General features: G+C 40.3%; 1 protein-coding gene across 5 annotated transcripts in view; it reads right to left on the reverse strand.

Moving 5' to 3' along the window:
- POC1B (POC1 centriolar protein B) overlaps positions 1–25,155 on the reverse strand; it is a 104,799-nt gene that overhangs the window by 47,779 nt on the left and 31,865 nt on the right. For 4 of the 5 annotated variants that reach the window (XM_061415712.1, XM_061415709.1, XM_061415710.1 and 1 more), the window contains exons 4-9: positions 22,821–23,000; positions 9,612–9,719; positions 9,370–9,485; positions 8,115–8,248; positions 5,442–5,510; positions 4,674–4,826 (exon numbers count right to left, since the gene is read on the reverse strand). In XM_061415712.1, the coding sequence (XP_061271696.1) occupies positions 4,674–4,826; positions 5,442–5,510; positions 8,115–8,248; positions 9,370–9,485; positions 9,612–9,719; positions 22,821–23,000 (760 nt within the window). The remainder of the gene's footprint in view (positions 1–4,673; positions 4,827–5,441; positions 5,511–8,114; positions 8,249–9,369; positions 9,486–9,611; positions 9,720–22,820; positions 23,001–25,155) is intronic. The other variant, XM_061415711.1, reaches the window with a different exon arrangement.

Consider the following 25,155-nt stretch of genomic DNA (forward strand, 5'->3'; position numbering starts at 1 on the left):
ACTAGCAAACAGAATCCAATAACACGTTAAAAGGATCATACACCATGATCAAGTGAGGTTTATCCCAGGGATGCAAGGATTCTTTAACACACACAAATCAATCAATGTGATACACCATATTAACAAATTGAAATATAAAAACCATATGATCATCTCAATAGATGTAGGAAAAGTTCTCAACAAGATTCAATACCCATTTATGATAAAAATTCTCCAGAAAGTAGGCACAGAAGGAACCTACCTCAACAAAATAAACGCCATATATGACAAACCCAGAGCAAACATTCTTAATGATGAAAAAGTGAAAGCATTTCTTCTAAGATCAAGAACAAGACAAGGATGCCCACTCTTGCCACTGTTATTGAGTATTGTTTTGGAAGTCCTAGCCATGGCAATCAGAGAAAAAAAAAAAAAGAAATAAAAGGAACCCAGACTGGAAAAGAAGTAAAACTCCCACTGTTTGCAAATGACATGATACTATACACAGAACACTTTAAAGATGTCACCAGAAAATTACTAGAGCTAATCAATGAATTTAGTAAAGTCTCAGGATACAAAATTAATACACAGAACCTCTTGCATTCCTATACATTAACAACAAAAAGTCAGAAAGAGAAATTAAGGAAACAATCCTGAAAAGACAACCCTCAGAAGAGGAGAAAATAATTGCAAACAAAGCAACTGACAAAAGATTAATCTCCAAAATAACAGTTATAGCAGCTCAATATCAGAAAAACAACCCAGTCAAAAAACGAGTGGAACACCTAAACAGACATTTCTCCAAAGAAGCCATTTCTCCAAAGATGGCCAACAAACACATGAAAAGATGCTCAACATTGCCCATTATTAGAGAAATGCAAATCAAAACTACAATGAGGTATCACCTCATGATGGTCATAATGGGCATCATCAAAAAAATCTATAAACAGTAAATGCTAGAGAGGATGTGGAGAAGAGGGAACCCTCCTGCAATGTTGATGGGTATGTAAATTGATACAGCCACTATGGAGAGCAGAATGAAGATTCCTTAAAACGCTAAGGAGAAAACTACCATATGACCCAGCAATTCTACTACTGGGCATATACTCTGAGAAAACCATAATTCAAAAAGACGAAGCAAGCTAGATGTCCATCAACAGATGAATCAATAAAGAAGCTGTGGTACGTATAAAAAATGGAATATTATTCAGCCATAAAAGGAAGGAATTGAGTGAGGTGGATGAACCTAGAGCCTGATTTTACAGAGTAAAATCACTCAGAAAGAGGAAAAACAAATATCATATATTAACATACATAAATGGAATCTAAAAAATGGTACTGAGGAACTTATTTTCAGGGCAAAAATAGAGATGCTGACATAGAGAACAGACTGGTGGGTATGGGTGGGGAAGGAGAAGAGGAGGCGCATAGATAAGCGTAGCATTGACATATATATAGTACCATACGCAAAACAGCCAGTGGGAAGTTCAGCTTGGTGCTCTGTCACAACCTAGAGGGGTGGGATGAGGGAAGTAGAAGGGAGGCTGATTCACATTGTTGTATACTGGCACCCCACTCCAGTACTCTTGCCTGGAAAATCCCATGGATGGAGGAGCCTGGGGGGCTGCAGTCCATGGGGTCGCTGAGGGTCAGACACGACTGAGCGACTTCACTTTCTCTTTTCACTTTCATGCATTGGAGAAGGAAATGGCAACCCACTCCAGTGTTCTTGCCTGGAGAATCCCAGGGATGGGGAGCCTGGTGGGCTGCCGTCTATGGGGTCGCACAGAGTCGGACATGACTGAAGTGACTTAGCATAGCGGAAACCAACACAACATTGTAAAGCAATTATCCTCCAATTAAAAATGTATAAAATTTATTTTAAAAAATGAATAATGATTTCAATGGAATACAATCTATTGCATAGAATTAAATTCCATGAGCCATCCTCATGTAAATACATAGATGACTACAGTTCATCAAGCATTTGTAGTTGTTTTTAGAGGGAGGTAGCCATTTAATTACACTGGTGAAAATGGAACTTCTTATAACCCATTCTGAAGATCTAAAACATATACCACCATGTATTCACACAGAGTACGAACTTAATAAACATGGGTAGAGTCTAGGAATATATAATAAAAAAAGCGAATGATATTATACTCACTTAATGTTCTGACCTGCCTCCTGAGAAATCTGTATGCAGGTCAGGAAGCAAGTTAGAACTGGACATGGAACAACAGACTTGGTTCCAAACTGGGAAAGGAGTATGTCAGGGCTGTATACTGTCACCCTGCTTGTTTAACTTATATGCAGAGTACATCATGAGAAATGCTGGGCTGGATGAAGCACAAGGTGGAATCAAGATGCCAGCAGAAATATCAATAACCTCAGATTTGCAGATGACACCACCCTTATGGCAGAAAGTGAAGAAGAACTAAACAGCCTCTTGATGAAAGTGAAAGAGGAGAGTGAAAAAGTTGCCTTAAAACTCAACACTCAGAAAACTAAGATCATGGCATCTGGTCCCATCACTTCATGGCAAATAGATGGGAAAACAATGGAAACAGTGACAGACTTTATTTTGGGGGCCTCTGAAATCACTGCAGATGGTGACTACAGCCATGAAATTAAAAGACACTTGCTTCTTAGAAGAAAAGTTATGATCAACCTAGACAGCATATTAAAAAGCAGAGACATTACCTTGCCAACAAAGGTCCGTCTAGTCAAAGCTATGGTTTTTCCAGTAGTCATGTACAGATGTAAGCTGCTGCTGCTGCTGCTGCTGCTAAGTCGCTTCAGTCGTGTCCGACTCTGTGCAACGCCATAGACAGCAGCCCACCAGGCTCCCCCGTCCCTGGGATTCTCCAGGCAATTACACTGGAGTGGGTTGCCATTTCTTTCTCCAATGCATGAAAGTGAAAAGTGAAAGTGAAGTCACTCAGTCGTGTCTGACTCAGCGACCCCATGGACTGCAGCCCACCAGGCTCCTCTGTCCATGGGATTTTCCAGGCAAGAGTACTGGAGTGAGGTGCCACTGCCTTCTCTGATGGATGTAAGAGTTGGACTATAAAGAAAGCTGAGTGCCAAAGAATTGATGCTTTTGAACTATGGTGTTGGAGAAGACTCTTGAGAGTCCCTTGGATGGCAAGGAGATCCAACCAGTCCATCCTAAAGGAAATCAGTCCTGAATATTCATTGGAAGGACTGATATTGAAGCTGAAACTCCAATCCTTTGGCCACCTGATGTGAAGAACTTACTCACTGGTAAAGACCCTGATGCTGGAAAAGATTGAAGGCAGGAGGAGAAGGGGACAACAGAGGATGAGACAGTTGGATGGCATCACAGACTCAATGGACATGACTTTGAGTAAACTCTGGGAGTTGGTGATGGACAGGGAGGCCTGGTGTGCTGCAGTCCATGGGGTCACAGAGAGTCGGACACAACTAAGTGACTGAACTGAACTGAATGTTCTTATTTTCAACACATTATCCTATTATTAGATTTTACAATAAATGTTGAAATAATTGATTAAAGAAAAAGCGAGGAAATGATAATACAATAAATGGCACAAAGATGAGGTAAAGCTCAATGGTAAATACTTTATTTAGAAGGTCTGGAAAAATGGTTGCAAGTTGAAAAGGACAAAAATTATAGCAAAGAACTGAAAATAAACACTACCATGGAAAAACAAGGAAAGAAATCCCAAAGATGTGGCCAGATTAAACAAAATCTAGAAAACTGTCCAAAGATATCATTTTTTTCTGAAAACTTACACATGAGTGTATACACACACACACACACACACACACACACACCAAAGAAAAAAACCCTGAGACTTACAGAAACAGCTGAGGTAAGAGAAAAGACCAAGACCGACGAAACGTAAGTTAAAGGACTGACAGCGGGTGAGGGACCAGGAACCACGGAAAGGAGTCGAACCACAGCATGAATAATAAGCACGAAGTGGCTGGGAACTGCCATTCAGGAATAATATCTGAAAAATTCAAAACATCTACTCTAAAAACAAAGAAAGATTCTGCCAATGATTGGGGAAAAAAATTCAGATGAACAGACAATAGTGATTCCTGATTTCAGCTCTTGCTGAGAGAAAAAAGAACTTAAGAAGAATCATGCAAAATCGAAAGAAATAGACTAATCCCAGCTAAGTATCCAGCAAAGACAAATGTACAGCTAAACAGACAATTATATATGTGAAAATATATGTTGGCAAACAGTAAAATGGTCTCAATTACTAGGTGAAATGCTTAAACCTCTTCTTACTGTTCATAAGACTTGCTTCAAGATACCCATTTCAATAATTGCCCTAAAAATTCTTGCCTTTCAGCTGTTCTCTTGACAGCTATCACATGAGTTTCCTAAACACATCTAGAACACCAACTAGCTCAGACTTTACCGTCAGAGGCCTTCGATTTGATTCTTCATTTCCCATTATTATTATCACAGGTTTTAAGTTTTATTTCTAAATCTTCAAGCTGCAAATATGAGGCTTTAGCACTTTATATACTACTCAATTTATAGTTTTATTAGTGAATATAATTGTTTCTTAAAGTGCTGTTATTTTAAAGGAGGGCTAGGCTTTATATAATTCAGTGTAATTCCAAGCATATAGTTCGCCAATAGTCCCAAAGTGTACACTTACAAATGGCAGGGCAAATCCTCAAGTACTCACCTCAACAGTGTCAATTCTTCCCTCATGGGGATGTGGTGTCCTTGGGTAGATATCGAGAAGATGTGGTGGTGAATCAAAGTGCAGTCTTTTGAGGTTTCTTTTACTAACATCTTTATAATTCAGTTCATCAAAGTTAGTCCTCCATAATAAGACCTATAAAAATTAATCAAGTTGGCAGTTGTTGATTTGCAAGTAGTAGAAGGAAATTTTTAAAAAATGAACATATAAAATATCAAGCATTCAAAATAATTAGGAAGGCTAGATACATTTTTCCACAACACTATATCTCAATACTTTTTAAAAGGGTAATAGGGAGAGATTTCGTATTCTGAATTTTATGTCCACCTTATTCCAGAAATGTGGCTCTGAATGACTTTTGGTCATTCCAAATAAATACAGACGCGTTACAATTTAAATGTACCATACTCAAGAAGTTTAATCAACACTTGAAAAATAAAACACACAGACAATAGATTAGGCAATAATTCAAGTGAAAAGGCCCACACCAATATTAGGCACTCAGTGTTAGTTTTATGTATAAGTATAAAGATGAGCAAAAGAAAACAACTGCTATTTGAGTTCCACATATGATCAGAACTGGTACCATTTCAGTTATGAGACAGCAGATTCCCTGGCACTAACGAAAACATAAACTCATTCATAATCATCTGAACATAGACAAACTAGCTGGTTGTAAAAATCTTAGCTCAAGTCTCAGATTCCATTTCCCCTAATCAAATCAAAGAGGGAGCAGAGAGCTTTACAAACCTGTGCATCTGCACCTCCTGATGTAAACAGCTCTCCACCTTTTGAAAATGAAACAGTGAAGACAGGCCCCTAAGAAATAAATGGAGATAAAAGGAAAAAAAGCATTTGATAACATGTTTCCATGGCCAAGAAGGCTGTGAGTACTAATTTTTCATCCTAATTTGTGCAGACTATTTATGCAGTAAGTGTGAGGACACATTCAGCTGCTAGCAACCAAGGCAGGCAAAGAGAATCAAAGCATCAACTCAATTATCTGAAGACATCTATAAACAATACTAACTGAAAAAGAGATACTAATAAAAATGAGAAAATACACTTTTCTTCCCTTTAAAGAAGTTCGTGCATAGGTCAGTGAGTAAGAATTTCTTCTGTTAAGATTTTCTGGCTTTGGAATCTTATTCAACAAATCACTAGCAGAAGCTGAATGATGGGAATGAGGCTGTATGAAGAGAAATCATTCCCTGAACCCCAACATGCTTCACCGAGTTCTCCACGTGGGCAACAGTGAGTCACTTATAGTTCTGAGAGCAGGACACAGATAGGAGAAGAGCTGTGACTGATGACAACTGATACGACGACTGTGAGAATGATGAGCTGGAGTCTGAACGAACGGTTGGAAGCCACTTAGGAAGTTCCTGCAGTTATCAGGGTGGGAGGTAACAGGAAAGCAAGCGTGGTGAGCAATGGCTGCGGTGCTGGACGACACGGCACAGTCACAGCATGACCTCTGGGTCAGTTTTAGTCAAGAAGACTCATTTCTCATCTCAGAAATGCTAGTATACTGTTTGTTTTTTTAATAAGTTGGTAATCTATACAATGGAAACAGTGAGAGACTTTATTTTGGGGGGCTCCAAAATCACTGCAGATGGTGACTGCAGCCATGAAATTAAAAGACGTTGCTCTTTGGAAGAAAAGCTATGACCAACCTAGACAGCATATTAAAAAGAAGAGACATTACTTTGCCAACAAAGGTCCGTCTAGTTGAGGCTATGGTTTTTCCAGTGGTCATGTATGGATGTGAGAGTTGGACTATAAAGAAAGCTCAGCACCGAAGAATTGATGCTTTTGAACTGTGGTGTTGGAGAAGACTCTTGAGAGTCCGTTGGACTGCAAGGAGATCCAACCAGTCCATTCTAAAGGAGATCAGTCCTGAATATTCACTGGGAAGACTGATGCTGAAGCTGAAACTCCAGTAATTTGGCCACCTGATGCGAAGAGCTGACTCATTTGAAAAGACCCTGATGTTGGGAAAGATTGAGGGCAGGAGGAGAAGGGGATGACAGAGGATGAGAGGGTTGGATGGTATCACTGACTCAATGCACATGAGTTTGAGTAAGCTCTGGGAATTGATGGTGGACAAGGAAACCTGGGGTGTTGCAGTCCATGGGGTCGCAAATAGCCAGACACAACTGAACGAATGAACTGAACTGAATCTATACAAGAAAATCTATGGGGGAAAACCTCTATATCTTTCACGTAGACCAGCCCACAGTCTCAGGTCTCCTGGCTTTTCTCCTAAATTATTTTATTTACCTTTTTTTCCAGTACTCAGTCCTTCTTGCATGGATATTTTAATCCATGGCCACTTTTATTGGTTGTTAATCCAGCCCAATTCCATGGGTACACATATATCTGAGCTGGTTAATTGTCTTATTTCTGCTTCCCTCTAACACAGCTGTGAAACAAATGATAAAGCAAGCAGGAAGTCTGGCAGGATACATGAAGGCAGAAAAAGAAAAGTTCTCCCCTAGACCACAAAGCCCATTCTATTTCTGGATATAAATAGCTTATACTTGGTTAAAAGGAAGTACCTAGTACATCTTATTAAAAAAAAAAGGAGGGGATGTATTCTAAAAAAATTTAGAGAAGTTTGAACATTTACCCAGAAAGGAAGAATAGTTTTTACACTTGAAAAAGTTTTTCTTTGGTATATTATACATCAGTATGTGCGTGTGTGTGTGAGTGAACAGGCTCAATAAATAGCACCCCACTTCCCCACTGGGTTCCTAAACTAATTAAAAAATAAGACAAAGAAATATTATCTTTCTTACTGATGAGGGCTTGTAAAGAGAATATAGCTTCATCTGTGGGTAAACAGGCTTTTTAGAACTGAAATCCAAAGTGAGTCAGACTTGAGTACCCCGTCACAGGCAAGACTGGACAAGGGCTGGCCTCCCACAAGAAATACCAGAGGAAAACCATGAGCACAGGCTCCTAGGAGCTGAAGGTGTTAGGCTCGACTTGCAAATTTCTCCTTCTAAACTCACCCATCAGTTTAGTGGAAAGCGAGAGTGAAAGGGTGTGAGAGGGTCCGAGCTGGCGCGTGAGCGGAAAGAGTAGAAGTCAGAAAAACACGGATCTGTCACCATTTAAGCAGTCAGATCCACACTACATACTGGGGAAGACAGCAGTGGAGGATTAAGTTACCAGCCAGTGAAAGATACATATTGATTTTGACAAGAACTACAATAAATAATACTTTGAAGAGTTGCTTCCAGAGGATGAAAACACAGCCTTGCAAGCAAAAGAAAAAAAAAAAAAAATGTAATAGCAGCAATGTGTAGTACACTTGGAAAAATGTAATAAATTTTTTACATATATAAAGTTTATATTTTAGTTAGTGCCATATACTAAAGTGGATCAGAACTAAAGCAAATATCTTAGGGTTCACACCGTGTGTCCTTGAAGTGTATATATAAGCCTTCCTTCTAAGAGGTCCAGGATCTTCAGCGTACCATCTGAAGAAGCAGTGATGAGATAGTTACCCGAAGGATGGAACGACACACAATTAACTCCACCGCTGTGAACTGATTTGTAGAAAATAAAAGCAAAAAGTTCAGAGAATAATTTGTAATTCTAAAGATGCCCCTTCACCCTACTAGCACCATTAGGTTGAAAGCAAGAATCCATTAGAGGCAATGTCTCCATAGCACCAAAACTCTACACAGCTCACTAAAACAAGTAAGTAGAGTGGCACCAAACAGCTTAAGCTTCCAGTTCATGAGACAGAAAAACTTTACAAATGAGACTCTGTCATGGAAAGATGATCTTATTAACTACGTAACTATAAAATCTTAGGGTATGTTACCAATACAAACAACCACTGTCTACCACCAGTTCACGTAAGGTATACATCCCAGCCTTAAACTGAATTTAATAACCAATTAGTTGCTTGGGACAAGGGGCGAAGAGTATGGAGATGTCTTTGGAGAAGGGCAGCCTTGCCAGTTTGAGAATTCATTTCTGGACACCATCCTTCCAACAGGAGGCAGTATAACACAGCGATCAAAAGTTTGTTAATCACTGTACTTTGTAAAAAACGTACTTTGTAAACAGAAAGACCTATGTCAGTGGGAGCAAAATTTTAGCAAGTGACATAGGCTCCTTCAGCCTCAATTTCCTTGTCTTTAAAGTGGAGGGAACATACCCTGAATTTAGCACAGTGTCTGCTACATTATGTTTATTAAGGGATGGAAATTTGGATTTAATATAAATCTAATACACATTAAGAAATCAGTTCATTTCTCTTTTAACTTCAATAGACAGGCACAGTAGGATGCTGTTTTCTGCCAGTTATAACACCTATTTGTGCTCATGTATCTCTTTCTGAGTCAACTTCTATCCTGGATTCTTTACAAAGCAGATAACCAAAGTCTGAAAATCTTACAGTAACTTTTTTTCTTTGCTTTTCCCTTTTTTCTCCACAGCTCTCGCATCCACCTCCCTTTGCAGGCTGGCACCTATGCCAGCTCCCTTTGCAGGCTGGCACCTACGCCACCTTCTTGGACCATGCTGCTGATGGTGGCTATCTTTTCTCTAGTCAGTCCATCACATTTAGTAAGAGGGCCAAGCCACACTGAGAAGAATAGCCTCTGCTAGTGTAAGAGAAGCCCGTTGTACAATTCAATTCTGTTATGGAAGTCGTTACCTTGATAATGCTGGAGTAACTTGTTCACTCTTATATCCCAGATTTTCACAGTATGGTCAGAACCTGCTGAAGCTATGCATGTACCATTAGGGTTAAAAGCCACAAAATTTGCAAACCTGGGAGAAAGGAATAAGATGGTCTAATATTTCAATTTCTCTTTAATTTCTTTATTTGAATTGTAATAATTAAATACCTCCTTAGCAAACTAACCTATATAAATGCAAAAAGAGAAATGGACTTACCCTACGAAATCTGAGAAGTTGTTAACACACTGCTTATTTGTGGTATCCCAGATTTTAATAGTTTTATCCTCACTGCATGATACAATTAGTCTGCCATCGGGTGAAAACCTGGAGAGCATAAGAAAGATCATTCTTGTGGAAGGCTCCTGACAATCACAATCAACTCTACCATGACACACAAGTCAGGCTGTATATATTAAATGATACCACAGCATGCAGCAGAACCATGTTCTGCTACCAACATCTTTCCAACTGAAAATAACACAATGAATGACATTAATAAACCATTAAAAAAGATCACAATATATGATATAGACTAACCAAGTTTCTCTTAACCTTTTATTCTTCTATTTAAATAATTTACTTTTATGGTATCTGTTCTAGGTCTGCACTGCTTCCAAGCCAAATATCTTATGCTTTTTTTTTTTTTTTAAAGTATTCTCTATTTCTGTCATTTTCTGGTGTTATCCATACGACCCAAGAGAGTCTCTATCACTCATCTTACCAACCCTGCAGTGACGCTCTTTGTAAGAGAACGACTGGTATCTTAAGAATTAAAACTGAATGCTATCAGCAATAGAGGCATCAGTGGCTCCGTCAGTAAAGAATCTGCCTGCAATGTGAGAAACCTGGGTTCAACCCCTGGGTCGGGAAGTCCCCCTGGAGAAGGAAATAACAACCGACTCCAGTATTCTTGCCTGGAGAATTCCATGTACACAGGGGCTACAAAATGTGTCCATGGGGTCACAAAATGTCTAACACAACTGAGTGACTAACTTTATCATTGACAGGCGAACAGATTCCCCAAGCCTGTAACTTCCTGGATGAGGGGAGGCCAGAGAGCTTCAGCGGACTGAAAATAGGACAACTCATTTATACAAAACTGAAGTTCCTTCATGGACTACTATCCACAAACCCCATTAAAAAACAAATGAGAAAATTCTCAGACATCTTGTCTACTGCGTTCATGCTCTCTCTCCCTTTAAGATCCTTTCCAAGGTTGCTTTTCTGCCTTAAGTGCCTTTTTAGAATGGAGACGGAAGAGCAGAAGATCAAAAACAAAGTGAAAACTATTAGGAAACTATGAATACTAATTTTGCTATTAATACTTCAGCAATAGCAAAACCCAAAAAAGACAGATTTAGGTCATAGACCGATTATGTTTCAATTTTATTTGTAGTTTCCCTCTCGGCCCAGATTACTATAAAAGTCATCAACTAAGTAAGGGTGTGGATTATAATTGAAAGCTTTTCTTTTTGTTCTCTGACCATCCCCTCCTCCCAATTCCTGTTCTTAAGGCTGGCCTAAAAATAATTCTTCCTAACAGAAATTTTCAATCTAGAATTTATGAATTCACCATATTTTAAAAAGGACAGAGATAATTAAATTCTACATGAAATAGTCCTTAAAAATTCAAAGAAATAAACTTGCAAGGAAATATCTTCCACACCGGGCAGTTCAGCTTGATTTTATAATAACATATTAATCTTTTCCTTTAGAAAATATGTAAGGAAGATTCAAATATGAATGGCAGTATTATAGAAATGCTCCAAAGAGATGAAACTTATTTTGTATAGATTCTGGAGAAGAAAATCCTATTCAGTATCCCCATGAAAATAACCTTTGCATAAAATTATAAATAATTAGTGCAAGAAATCAAAGTGTGTTTCTTAATATGATATCTTTTTAAAAAATTACTTAATGTGAACATTTTAAATTTTATTTCTAAGAGATGACTCAGTTATTACATTTTAAGAAAGCAATGATGAAAAATGTAATAAAATGGAAGGATTAGGTGAAAGCAAAGTACGAAGTACAAATTCACACTATGACATTATTGGCCTAATACAACCACTGCCACGGCCACCACTACCACCATTCTCATTTATCCTGCCAATATTAACCGAGCATCTATGTGCTAGAATGGTTCTCAACACTTTACTTATAACTCATTTAATTCTCAAAATAACCCTACCAAACAAGGGCTACTGCTGGCCTCCATTTACAGATGATTAAACCAGGGCATGTAAAGGAAGAGGAACTGCCCGTCACACAGCCGGGAAGACCTGAACTAGGAAGTCTGGCTCCAGAGCCAAACCGCTCAGCCACTCTGTCGAAGACTGACAGCAAGGAAAGTTTCTCTTACTGGCCAAAGTAGAGCACAGGAAGTTCTGTGTGGCTTCTTTGTAACCACAGAAAGTTCTAAAGTGGAAGCAAACCACAGGCCACGCTCTTAGGAGGCTAAGTGCCTGGGTTCTGCTTGACAGCCTGACCACCAGACTATCTTTTAATAAAAATCTCTGTGTCTGCTGCCATGCCCCATCAGTGCCCTTGAGGAGTTTGTGGGAAAGACATTCATTCATTAACTCATTCAAATATTTACTGAGCACCTGCAGGAACCAGGCATTGGGCACTGACCTGGGTTATAGGAATATCGTGGTGAATGAGACCGATAAGACCCCTGCTTTCAGGAGGCTTTCATTCTAGGTGGGAGGACAGGCACACAAATAACATAATTTTAGATAATGGTAAGAAAAAAGTTTTTAACAAAAAGGTGCCCATTAGTCACTAGAAGCGCCCCAGAGAAACTTGTAAATAAGGAAAAGAATGTTACCTTGATTAGCCAAAAATTCATCCTGAGCAGCTGGAATTAAAGCCTGGGAGAAATTTCCCCAGTGATGAAGAAATGAAATGAAGAGAACGTGAACTTCAGATAAGTGGGGAGTGGAGGAGCTGGCTGGGATGAAAGGAGCCAGTGCAGAGAGGATGTTTCTATCTCCAGCTCGGCAGGGCTGAGGCAGGGCTCAGGTACATGCTCTGGACACTGTATTACAACCCCTGCATATACTCTCTGTAGTTTCTTTTTGTCTACGTGTGTATGCTATCCCTCAGCCATGTCCAATGCTTTGCAGCCCCATGGACTACAGCCCACCAGGCTCCTCTGCCCATGGAATTTTCCAGGCAAGAATACTGGAATGGGGTGCCATTTCCTCCTCCAGGGCATCTTCCCAACCTAAGGATCGAACCCGCATCTCTTGCATCATCTGCACTGGCAGGCAGACTCTTTACCACTAGTGCCCCCTGGGAAGCTTTTTTGTCTTTGGAAGGGTTGAAAGTGACAATGGCGATTTGGCCTTCTCCTCCCTTTCAGTTTTAATTAGATACATCAAATAGTTTGGCACCAATAAGAGGCTACTCTTTGCCCTGTCTTTGATCACAAAATGACAGTCCTTTTTTGTGTGTGTGAGGGTTTAAACAATACCTAACAGGGTTATTCGGAGAAGGCAATGGCACCCCACTCCAGTACTCTCGCCTGGAAAATCCCATGGATGGAGGAGCCTGGTGGGCTGCAGTCCATGGGGTCACTAAGAGTCGGACACGACTGAGCGACTTCACTTTCACTTTTTCACTTTCATGCATTGGAGAAGGACATGGCAACCCACTCCAGTGTTCTTGCCTGGAGAATCCCAGGGACGGGGGAGCCTGGTGGGCTGCCGTCTATGGGGTCGCACAGCGTCGGACAAGACTGACACGACTTAGCAGCAGCAGCAGCAGCAGCAACAGGGTTATTAATTTTAAGAATATTAAGAGGATATAAAATTTCTACCAAGACATTAACAAATTTCTAACTCTCTAATTCAGTACCACCCAACCACCTTTTAAGACTTCCAGCAAGTGTGTCACCAAGATGGATATTAGTCAGTGGTGACTAATGGATCACCAGATGTGAACTGTCTGTAAGGCATATGAGAAGTTAACTACTTGTTATTCAATCCCTTAAAATATACTTTGGAGAAAAGGAGGAAATTCTCAAGCTTTTTGCTAGAAAAACTGGTTGACATGTCCTTGAGAGTAGCCAAAGTTATATAACAGGAGTTCTTTAACTTTGAATCTATAGAGTTCCTAAAACTATATGTAAAACTGTAGTCCATAAGCACAGTGATTGAGTTACTTCTTCATCAGTGAGCCAAACAGTTCCATGAACCCTGAGAAGTTTTAAAGTGCATTCATAAGAAATCAGAATCCTCATTTGGATAATTCTTATCATTAGACTAAATATTCTATAAAAACCACTATATACATGCATGTATCAAATCACCACACTGTACACCTTACCCTTACACAAGGTTATATGTCATTATATCTTAATAAAGCTGAGGGGAAAAAACACAAAGGCACACAATCTCCACCCCTGCCAGACAATTAGCTGCATGGAGGAAGGGCTAAGCCTTCTGAGATGAGAGCTTGTGACTCAACTATTAGTCCTCCATGCAGGGGAAAGAAATAGTTTAATTTGAGAGTTAGATAAACAACATTTAGGAATTAGTTATGGTCCCTGAGGACCAACCTGGATTTCACAGGCTGAAGGAGATTTACTAAGCATCCAGTATCAGCCACACCCAAGGCTCCAACTGCATGCTGCTGCTAAGTTGCTTCAGTCCTGTCTGACTCTGTGAGACCCCAGAGATGGCAGCCTACCAGGGTCCTCTGTCCCTAGAATTCTCCAGGCAAGAACACTGGAGTGGGTTGCCATTTCCTTCTCCAATGTATGGGAGTGAAAAGTGAAAGTGAAGTCACTCAGTCATGTCCAACTTTTCGCGACCCCATAGACTGCAGCCCACCAGGCTCCCCTGTCTATGGGATTCTCCAAGCAAGAGCACTGGAGTGGGGTGTCATTGCCTTCTCCATCCAATTGCATAGGGGATTAAAAAAAAAGAATTTAAAATAAGGGAGGATAGAAAGGAAATAGTGGAAGAGAAGGAAAGCATGAAGAAAACATAGAAAGAAATATATTCCCAAAAACCAAACTTACATTTCTGGCCCCCAGGGCTCTGAGACCAAAGTAGGCATTGTTCTATGTCCCTTAAGAAACAAATTGTTAGTAAGTGGTACTCTGAAGCCAGCAGCTATTCAATAGGAGGGAAAAGCAGTGAAAGTAAGACTGCCCGGTGAGTACAGAGTCTGAATTTTAAGGCCATTTCTGCGGCTGCCCAGATATGTAACCTTATGAAGCTCCTAACTACCCGAGCCACTGTTTTCTGTCTGGATAATAAGAGAGTCTGAACTGCATTCAAGCCTAAAACTTTCATGTGGTGGTTTATTTGCTAAGTCAGGTCCAACTCTTACAAAACTTTCATAGACTCATTAAAAAAAAAAAATTGGCAGCCTCAATGTTTGCTTTGATGGGATTTGGGCTTTACATACTGAAGGTGGAGTTCAAGGCAATAAGCAAAACATTCATGTTTTTTTAAGTGTTGGGCAGCATTAGAAGAGAAACCATCTGTTGATTGCAGTGATAGAATTCATTCCTATAAGTGCTGAGAGACAAAAAGCAGATGAAAGAGATGCAAAAAGATTTAGGTGTACTGTGAAACACGCTAATTATTGCTGGATCATTTACCATTTACAGGCCCAGACTCCTCTCCTGGGATTTCTAGGAGAACTGCCTAGTAAGTGCTTCCTCTTGCATATGCTTCGGGCACTCTCTGTACTTGTCCCAGTCTGAACTCATCTTCCTCCCCAAACTCCACTGTTCCTTTTCTCAGTAAATGACTTCTCAAGCCAGAAACCCAGGAATCAAGTGCGATTCCTATGTCTTCCACTCACTCTCACTGTCACATTCCAGTCTATCACCAGACCCTGCTTCTTCAGATCCTAACAGGCCCCGCTGACGTTCCATTCTTCACAATCAAAAACGATCTTTTTTTTTTTTTTTAATTAAAACCCTTTGGTGGTTTCACAGTTTTTCATGGGAAAAACTGCCTGCAGGGTCTGCCCTCCTGTCTCTTCATCATCACCTTACACTTCCTGGCACCACACCCCGCTTCTCTCTGTTCTTGCCCCAGGTGTTCCCCCATATGCTGTTCGCTTTGCTTCAAACAAGGCTCCCTACTCTTTATCTTGTTTCAAATACTGACTCTTTGTGACCCCATGGACTATACAATCTATAGAATTCTCCAGGCCAGAATACTGGAGTGGGTAGTCGTTTCCTTCTCCAGGGGATCTTCGCAAACCAGGGATCAAACCCAGGTCTCCCACATTGCAGGTGGATTCTTTACCAGGTGAGCCACAAGGGAAGCCCCTAGTACTGAGTATTCAGTTCCGTTCAGTCTCTCAGTCGTGTCCGACTCTTTGCAACCCCATGAATTGCAGCACTCCAGGCCTCCCTGTCCATCACCAACTCCCAGAGTTCACTCAAACTCATGTCCATGGAGTCGGTGATGCCATCCAGCCATCTCATCCTCTGACGTCCCCTTCTCATCCTGCTCCCAATCCCTCCCAGCATCAGGGTCTTTTCCAATGAGTCAACTCTTTGCATGAGGTGGCCAAAGTATTGGAGTTTCAGCTTCAGCATCAGTCCTTACAATGAACACCCAAGAGTGATCTCCTTTAGAATGGACTGGGTGGATCTCCTTGCAGTCCAAGGGACTCTCAAGAGTCTTCTCCAACACCACAGTTCAAAAGCATCAGTTCTTCTGTGCTCAGCTTTCCTCACAGTCCAACTCTCACATCCATACACGACCACTGGAAAAACCATAGCCTTGACTAGACGGACCTTTGTTGGCAAAGTAAAGTCTCTGCTTTTTAATATGCTATCTAGGTGGTCATAACTTTCCTTCCAAGGAGTAAGCATCTTTTAATTTCATGGCTGCACTCACCATCTGCACTGATTTTGGACCCCAGAAAAACAAAGTCTGACACTGTTTCCCCATCTATTTCCCATGAAGTGATGAGACCAGATGCCATGATCTTTTGTTTTCTGAATGTTGAGCTTTAAGCCAACTTTTTCACTCTCCTCCCTCTTTCACTTTCATCAAGAGGCTCTTTAGTTCCTCTTCACTTTCTGCCAGAAGGGTGGTGTCATCTGCATATCTGAGGTTATTGATATTTCTCCTGGCAATCTTGATTCCAGCTTGTGCTTCTTCCAACCCAGTGTTTCTCATGATGTACTCTGCATATAAGTTAAATAAGCAGGGTGACAATATACAGCCTTGATGAACTCCTTTTCCTATTTGGAACCAGTCTATTGTTCCATGTCCAGTTCTAACTGTTGCTTCCTGATCTGCATATAGGTTTCTCAAGAGGCAGGTCAGGTGGTCTGGTATTCCCATCTCTTTCAGAATTTTCCACACTTTATTGTGATCCACACAGTCAAAGGCTTTGGCATAGTTAATAAAGCAGAAATAGATGTTTTTCTGTAACTCTCTTGCTTTTTCAATGATCCAGTGGATGTTGGCAATTTGATCTCTGGTTCCTTTGCCTTTTCTAAAACCAGCTTGAACATCTGGAAGTTCACGGTTCACGTATTGCTGAAGCCTGGCTTGGGGAATTTTGAGCATTACTTTACTAGCGTGTGAATTGTGTGGTAGTTTGAGCATTCTTTGGCATTGCCTTTCTTTGGGATTAGAATGAAAACTGACCTTTTCCAGTCCTGTGGCCACCGCTGAGTTTTCCAGATTTGCTGGCATATTGACTGCAGCACTTTCGCAGCATCATCTTCCAGGATTTGAAATAGCTCAACTGGAATTCCATCACCTCCACTAGCTTTGTTCGTAGTGATGCTTCCTAAGGCCCACTTGACTTCACATTCCAGGATGTCTGGCTCTAGGTGAGTGATCATATCATCGTGATTATCTGGGTCATGAAGATCTTTTCTGTACAGTTCTTCTGTGTATTCTTGCCACCTCTTCTTAACATCTTCTGCTTCTGTTAGGTCCATACCATTTCTGTCCTTTATCGAGCCCATTTTGCATGAAATGTTCCCTTGGTATCTCTAATTTTCTGGAAGAGATCTCTAGTCTTTCCCATTCTGTTGTTTTCCTCTATTGCTTTGCACTAATTGCTGAGGAAGGCTTTCTTATCTCTCCTTGCTATTCTTTGGAACTCTGCATTCAGATGCTTGTATCTTTCCTTTTCTCCTTTGCTTTTCGCTTCTCTTCTTTTCACAGCTATTTGTAAGGCCTCCCCAGACAGCCATTTTGCTTTTTTGCATTTCTTTTCCACGGGGATGGTCTTGATCCCTGTCTCCTGTACAATGTCACGAACCTCATTCCATAGTTCATCAGGCACTCTATCTATCAGATCTAGGCCCTTAAATCTATTTCTCACTTTCACTGTATAATCATAAGGGATTTGATTTAGGTCATACCTGAATGGTCTAGTGGTTTTCCCTGCTTTCTTCAATTTCAGTCTGAATTTGTCAGTAAGGAGTTCATGATCTGAACCACAGTCAGCTCCCAGTCTTGTTTTTGCTGACTGTATAGAGCTTCTCCATCTTTGGCTGCAAAGAATATAATCAATCTGATTTTAGTGTTGACCATGTGGTGATGTCCATGTGTAGAGTCTTCTCTTGTGTTGTTGGAAGATAGGTAAAGCATTAAAAAACTTTTCAACAGGATTGGGACTAACTTCATATTATGATCAATGACACGACTGAGCAACTGAGCATGCACACACGCACACAGTCAGTGAAAGCTGATGTGTAAAACTTTTGTTCACTATTTGCACAACATGAATGTACTTAATGTCTCTGAACTATATACTTGAAAATTGGTTAAATGGTAAATTTTATACTATATATAGTTTACCCAAATACAGAAAAGCCTTAGCAATTCAGAGGATCAAAGATCACTTGTAACACGACCAAAAACTGAAAATTAAGGTCAGATTTTCCCCGTGAAAATTAATGCTAGAGAAACAATGTTGGAAAAGTTGTTTCGTTGGCCTCTACTTATTTTTGACTGAGGATACCATGAAAAAGGTAGAAGAAGAAGAAGAAGGCTGAGCACCGAAGAATTGATGCTTTTGAACTGTGGTGTTGGAGAAGACTCTTGAGAGTCCCTTGGACTGCAAGGAGATCCAACCAGTCCATTCTGAAGGAGATCAGCCCTGGGATTTCTTTGGAAGGAATGATGCTAAAGCTGAAACTCCAGTACTTTGTCCACCTCATGTGAAGAGTTGACTCATTGGAAAAGACTCTGATGCTGGGAGGGATTGAGGGCAGAAGGAGAAGGGGACGACAGAGGATTAGACGGCTGGATGGCATCACTGACTCGATGGACGTGAGTCTGGGTGAACTCCGGGAGTTGGTGATGGACAGGGAGGCCTGGCATGCTGCGATTCATGGGGTCGCAAAGAGTCGGACACGACTGAGCGACTGAATTGAACTGAACTGAACCATAAAAAAATACAAGTTAGCCCACACTGCACATTATTTTTAAATATTGAACTTTTAGAAAAATCCTTGTGCTGCTAAAAATAAGTATTTCTCACCTGCATATGTAGATATTTCAAAGAACACATGTTTTCTTCATTACTCCTTAAACAAATTGCATGTTTAAAAAAGCTGGGAAATATAGTAAGTAAAAACAGCCCATAGCACCATCACTCAAACAAAATCATATAATATTGTGTCTATGCAGGAACTTTATCTTTTGTTCATGTATAGATCTTTTATATTATATGTACGAGTTCTGAATATTGCCCCTCTTACCTCAAACACAAACATATTTTCAAGTCACTACTTATGTATCTTCTTTTAATAGCTATATAATCATTTAAGTTTATTTAACCAGCTTTCTCTACTTGGAGAACTTGATTATTTCCAAGTTCTCATCATTATAAATTACACTGAAAGCAGTATCTTTAAATACAGATTTTTTTCTTTGAATAAGAATTTGAATAAATCTATTTAGGATAGATTTCCAGTTGTGAACTCACTGTAACAAGGACTCCTGATACACTTTACAAATGGATTTCTAAAAAGACTGTGCTAATTTCTATTTTTAAAGCATGAATATATCTCCCAACAGATAACATATCTTAAAAAAAATATTTCTGTGAATCAAGATGTATGATTGAAACAATAGGTTAGCCTAGAAAACACAGCTACTCATCTGTTCTTACACTAATGGGCACTACCTCTATGCCACACGGAGTGAGTCTGGGCTCCAGGGACAAACTCATAGTAAGTACGGGGCCCAGAAACAAGGCACTGAATTTAAATTACTTAAGTCAACGACACACTTAAAATTCAAATACTTAAGGGAGAAATAATTGCTCTGTTGACCCTCTACATTCATTTAAATATATTGTCAATGCATTGGAAGGAAAAGCAGTATCACTTAGAGTATTTCTAATGTTAAGCTGTCTAATTTATCTGTAATTTTTGGAAATGTGTGGTGTGCAATACAGATCTAACTTTAAATTTTTCCAAATAGAAATCTAATTATCTGAACTACATACATACATTTTAACATATTAAATAACTACTTAATATTATCTTAATATTTTAACAACTATTCATCTACTTCACCACTGATTGGAAATACCATCTTCATCAGAAAGCATATGTGGATCTGCACCTGAACCTTCCATGACCCATGTTCCTAATCTGGTACCATGACTGTCTTATTTTAATTTCTACAGTTTTATACTGTGTTCTAGAAGCCGGTTACGCAAGCTTCTTTCAATTTTTTCTGGTCATTCTTTTCTTGGTTGTTCTTGGACATTTAATTTATACATACGAATTCTGAAATCAGCTTGTATAAGTTTCCACTAAATTCCTTTGGCAAAACTTCCCGTTCTGAGTAAGGGTAGTAATGATTATCAGACTTACTCCCCTACTATAAAAAAATCATACAACTCAGCAAAATACATGAAGTGATTGTTTTTAGGCACTGGATGAAAGACAGAACAGGGTTGTGAAACTTGAGAGATAGAAAATAAAGGAGATAAGCACCAAATGCATCCCAAATTTCTACCTGGGAGCATTTTTCAGACATGGCTTACGGACACAGAGCCCAAGGAAACAGCTGCAGTCTCACTGGGCAGACAAACAGCAATTAGAATTCAGAACTGCTGAAGGGCTGGAATTTTGAGGGCAGGATTGATAAGAGGACCTGTGAGGAGCAGAAATACCTCCAAATCTGCCCGAGTCTTGAGTCTTTGATTAAATGCAAACCTGATAAGGCTCAGGACAAGAAGGATTCGAAGAAAACAACAGAGACTGTGAGTCAAACAAAGATTCCTGAGGTTACACAGTACCGAGGCATGTCCAAGTTCTCACCAGATCTGGTTGAACATTCCAGGCATTCAATGGAGGCCCTAGAAAGGCCACTAGTACTAAAGTCCAAGAGTAAAGGCCACTCTAGATCCACCCTAAAAAGTCTACATTCAACACAATCTAGCTAGGCCAGCAGAAACGTAACAGCTTACCAAAACAAAACTCAACACTTTTTAGATGATAGAGTAACTCATACTCTCAAACATTTAGCCATGTTTGAGCATACAATAAAACATTTAAATATAAACAAGCAAAAATTTTGACTCGGATATGACATAAATATTGGAATTAACAGACAAGGACTTAAGAACTATTATTATAAATATGTTCAAGAATTTAAAGGAAACGATGAGCATAATGAGCAAACAAATGGAAAATCCCAGAGAAATGGACAAGCTTATAGTACACTGGACACGGCCAGGAAAAAATACCATTGAACTTGAAAAAAGGCCAATAGAAACAATGCAAATTGAAGCACAAAGAGAATATAAGTTTGAGAAAACGAACAAAGCCTCAATAAATGATGGAGGTTTATTGCAAAAGTCTCCATAAGGGATAACGATGCTGAAAACGAAGGCAGTGTTGGGGCTGGAGATACAACAGGTATTATGAGTGCGCGTGACTGTATGCAGGGACCACTCCCGCTTTTCCAAACTCTGCTTCACTATCACTTCCTATGGAAAGTGCCTTTTTAAAAAAAGAGTGACAGGAAATGTTTTAAGGCTCATGTCTCTGTCCCCTTCCACCTCTCCTCCCATTCCCTTACTAATAATTCCAAGTATGGCTTTATCCCGAAACCACACCATGTAATTAGACAGCAACTTCTGTCTTCCTCTCACAGCTCCACTCTCCTCTGAAAGAATCAGCATCATTCTCAAATCAGTATTTTGAGCACAGTGTCCCTCAGCAGTACAGGTTCAAATAAGACTTGGACTGTCTCATGCCAGCCCTCTAAATGCAAAGTCATGCCAGTAGCACAGATCAATCAACAAAAAAGAGCTCAGATCACACTTTAAATAAGGAATTTAAAACAAAAGTGCTTCCCTCCAGGCCAATTTCGATAAGGAAAGAAGATAAATATTAAGTATTGTAGCAGTGGGTCTTAGGAATAGAAGGCTCCCTGGCTGTTAGCAGATGCTAATAACACTTATAATAGCACTTTTCCCAATAGACTGTTGCCAAAGGTTATGGAGTCATTCTTGGTTCTCTTTCTCATCCCATCCAATTAGACACACACTTTTGGTGGCAACTTAACCACAGTAGACCATTGAACAACATGGTGATTAGCGGCACCAACCCTCTGCACAGTGAAAACTCCATGTGGAATTCAGTTTACCCTAGGAATCCAAGGTTCCTCCATATTCCCAGTTCTCCATCTGTGGATTTAACCAACCACCCCTGCAGCTCAAACCCACGTTATTCAAGGGTCAACTGAATAAATGATCTAAGATCCAACCACGTCTCAAAATCTCCACAGCCACCACCGTGGACCAAACTGGGGTGAGAACTAGTGCAATAGCCCATACTTCCCAGCTCTGTCCTGACTTTTGATGGTTTACTCTCCACATGGTGGTCAGGGAGATCCCATTAAACTATAAGTCAGAGAGATGAACAGGCTCCAACGGCTCATCTACTCCGCCTGTCCATCAGAGCTATTCCTCTACTCTCCCACACTCTCCACCACGCCTGCCTTCCAGCTCTTCCTTACATGGCCACCCAGCTCCCGCCCGAGGGCTCTCACTCTTGTTTCTTCTATGCAGGACATTCCTTTCCCAAACATCTTCAACTCTCACTCCCTGCCCTCCCTCTGGTCTCTGCCCAAAGGTCACCCTCTCTGGGAGCAATTGCTGAACACCCTATTTAAACCAGCAGCTCTGTTTTTCTCCATAGCACTTACCACCATATCGAGTTTCCTATTTGCTTATTCTCTGTCTCCCCTCCCCAGAACATAAACTTCATGAGAGCAGCAGTTTTTGACCATTTTGTTTATTATTATTCCTGGCACACAATAAACATTTGGTGAATGAATAAATAAATGAATGAATGAATTTGCCCTCAATCCCCTTTTCTGGGATTTGGGGGTAAAATTCAGACTACAGCAGGAAAAAACATATGGAAACGTTACGGTGAAACTCTGCACTTACTTGGCACAGCGAACCCAATGTGTGTGTCGGTACAAGGAATATAAGAAGCGCTGGCGGTACATGTTCCAGACTTTGATAGATTTGTCTTCAGAAGCTGAGGCAAGAAACTGGCCATCGGCTGAAAAGTCCACACTTCGAACTGGGGCTGTGTGAGCTTTAAATTCAGAGGATTTCCCTCTCCTGGAAATAAATAGTTTAATATTTATAACATGTGATTTAATTATAATCACGATCTTATCAGTATACAGACTTTGAAACATATACAATAGTTTAACTCATAAAAACTGACAGAAAGTGTGGAAAGGATGTTTTGAACTGCGCTCCGCATCAGAACCGTTTAAGCCAGTTTTGTTCACTGAAGTCACAGCTGATACTTAACAAGAGAGAACCCTGGTGGTCACGACCCAGAAATTCATTTGCTGAGTTTGTTTTAATGGGAAGCTAGGAAATAATATTTTTTTTTGGAAATAATATTTTGAACCAATCTCTACCATGTATTTTAAGTTCCTGTTGTTCCTCTAGAGACCGCAATATACAGTTTAAATAAACTGCAACCTAGCAAAGCTAAGATTTGTTTAAATAAGGAGCTCTAAGGCAGTGTTTTCAACTTTCACATGCAAGTTGTGTGGGCTGGCAGTCTGGGTTGGGAAGGAGGAAATGTCCTCCGTGTCATATGCCTCGGCAAAGAACGTCCCTGGGTGATTTGACGCTCCTGTTTTGACCCCAGCAAGGGGAACTGAGACCCCTGGGGTGTACCTACGACCCTGCTCACCTCTGAGCCCAATCTTACATTCATAAGCAAAACAAAAGATAAATGGTAATAACATACTTCGATTCTCAACACCTTGAAATTTCAGATACCTTCTTTCTTTTTCTTGGCTAGGGTGCAGAAAAGAAAACAGAAAAAAAAAAAAGATGAAAATAATGTGTGGCATTTAAGGAGAAGCAGCGGAAAAACAACTGAAATAATTCAGGGCAGGCCAGTAGATGGAACTGGAGTTAAATGGTGACATTCGGGAAATGCTACTTTGTGTCAGCGTCTCCACTTTCCCAAGGTACTTTCACTTTATACCACATTTAGACTTAGCAATTTTTTCCATTCAGAAAGTCACATTTATACAGGTGATGCCTTATGGGGAAAACTGCCACAAGTGTGTTAAAAAGATGAGGCAGCAGAACTGGCAAAAGCCCAGAAGTTACACCCAGCTCCTCCTCTTCTCCAGTATCCAAGGGGTCAGCAGACCTATTTAGTGCCAGTGAGATCGTCATCGCCTCCTAAGTATCTTCTGAATCCCTTCTCTTCTTTGCATCCCAGCTGTGCTCGTATTAAGGTAGATATACACACCCTCTGTATCCTTCACCTAGATTACTGCAAAAGCCTCTTAACTGGTCTCCCCGCTCTAATCTTCTATCCCCCTCCAGTCACCTACATACTGTGTTTATATACTTGCTAAATGTGTGATTCTAAGCATGTAAATCCCAGTGTAAATGTGTCATAGGCTGCTCGCCAAGAAAAAGGACAATGCCCAGGCTCTTTGGCAAGACCTCCTGCCACTGCACTGACCTTTGTACCCTTAAGACAACCACACTGCCTCAGATACTTCTCTGGCTTTGTACTTGCTGCTTTCTTAGCCTGACTGCTTCCTCCTACCCTGCCTTTCACCAACCCGGATAGGCTTACTTGTTCTCTATCTGCTGTGTCTATTTTGCTTATTATACAGTAATTTTTGTTATAAAATAGACCTGCTTCTCTATTAGGCAGTAATTTTTCTGAGGACAGGAATCATGACTTACTTATCTCTAAAAGACCACCATCTAGCACAATATCAGGCACGTGAAAAGAGCTCAATATGCTTTGCTGAATTCTGCTGGGAAGAGTTGAAACTTAAATGATTCTTAGATCCATCCTGGCTTTCCCTTCCAGTGGTCTGTAGAAGGCAGAGGCGACTCTGTCATAAATCTCCATCACCTGATATGTGGTATTTCACCACGAATAATGAAAATAATACAGGAGGGAACATTCAGGGACTAGTCCAGTGAGGTTTCAAGGGAATGTTCTATGAGTAGAAGTCAGGAGGCAGCATGGGCTGATTTTCAGCATAAGGCCTAGAGTAAACAAAGTAAAGACTGGGCATCTAATGTGACCAGGAAGCCAAGGGTAGTCAGTATCATCAAATCTGCCTTGGTCTTTATTAGGCCCTCCACACTGCAGAATGTCTATCCCGTCTGCCTTCTTTGTAACAGCTCCTCCTCTTCACAATCAGTACAGTTCAGTTCAGTTCAGTTGCTCAATCGTGTCTGACTCTTTGTGACCCCATGAATCACAGCACACAGG

This window comes from Bos javanicus, chromosome 5, assembly GCF_032452875.1.
Source record: "Bos javanicus breed banteng chromosome 5, ARS-OSU_banteng_1.0, whole genome shotgun sequence".
NCBI lineage: Eukaryota > Metazoa > Chordata > Mammalia > Artiodactyla > Bovidae > Bos > Bos javanicus.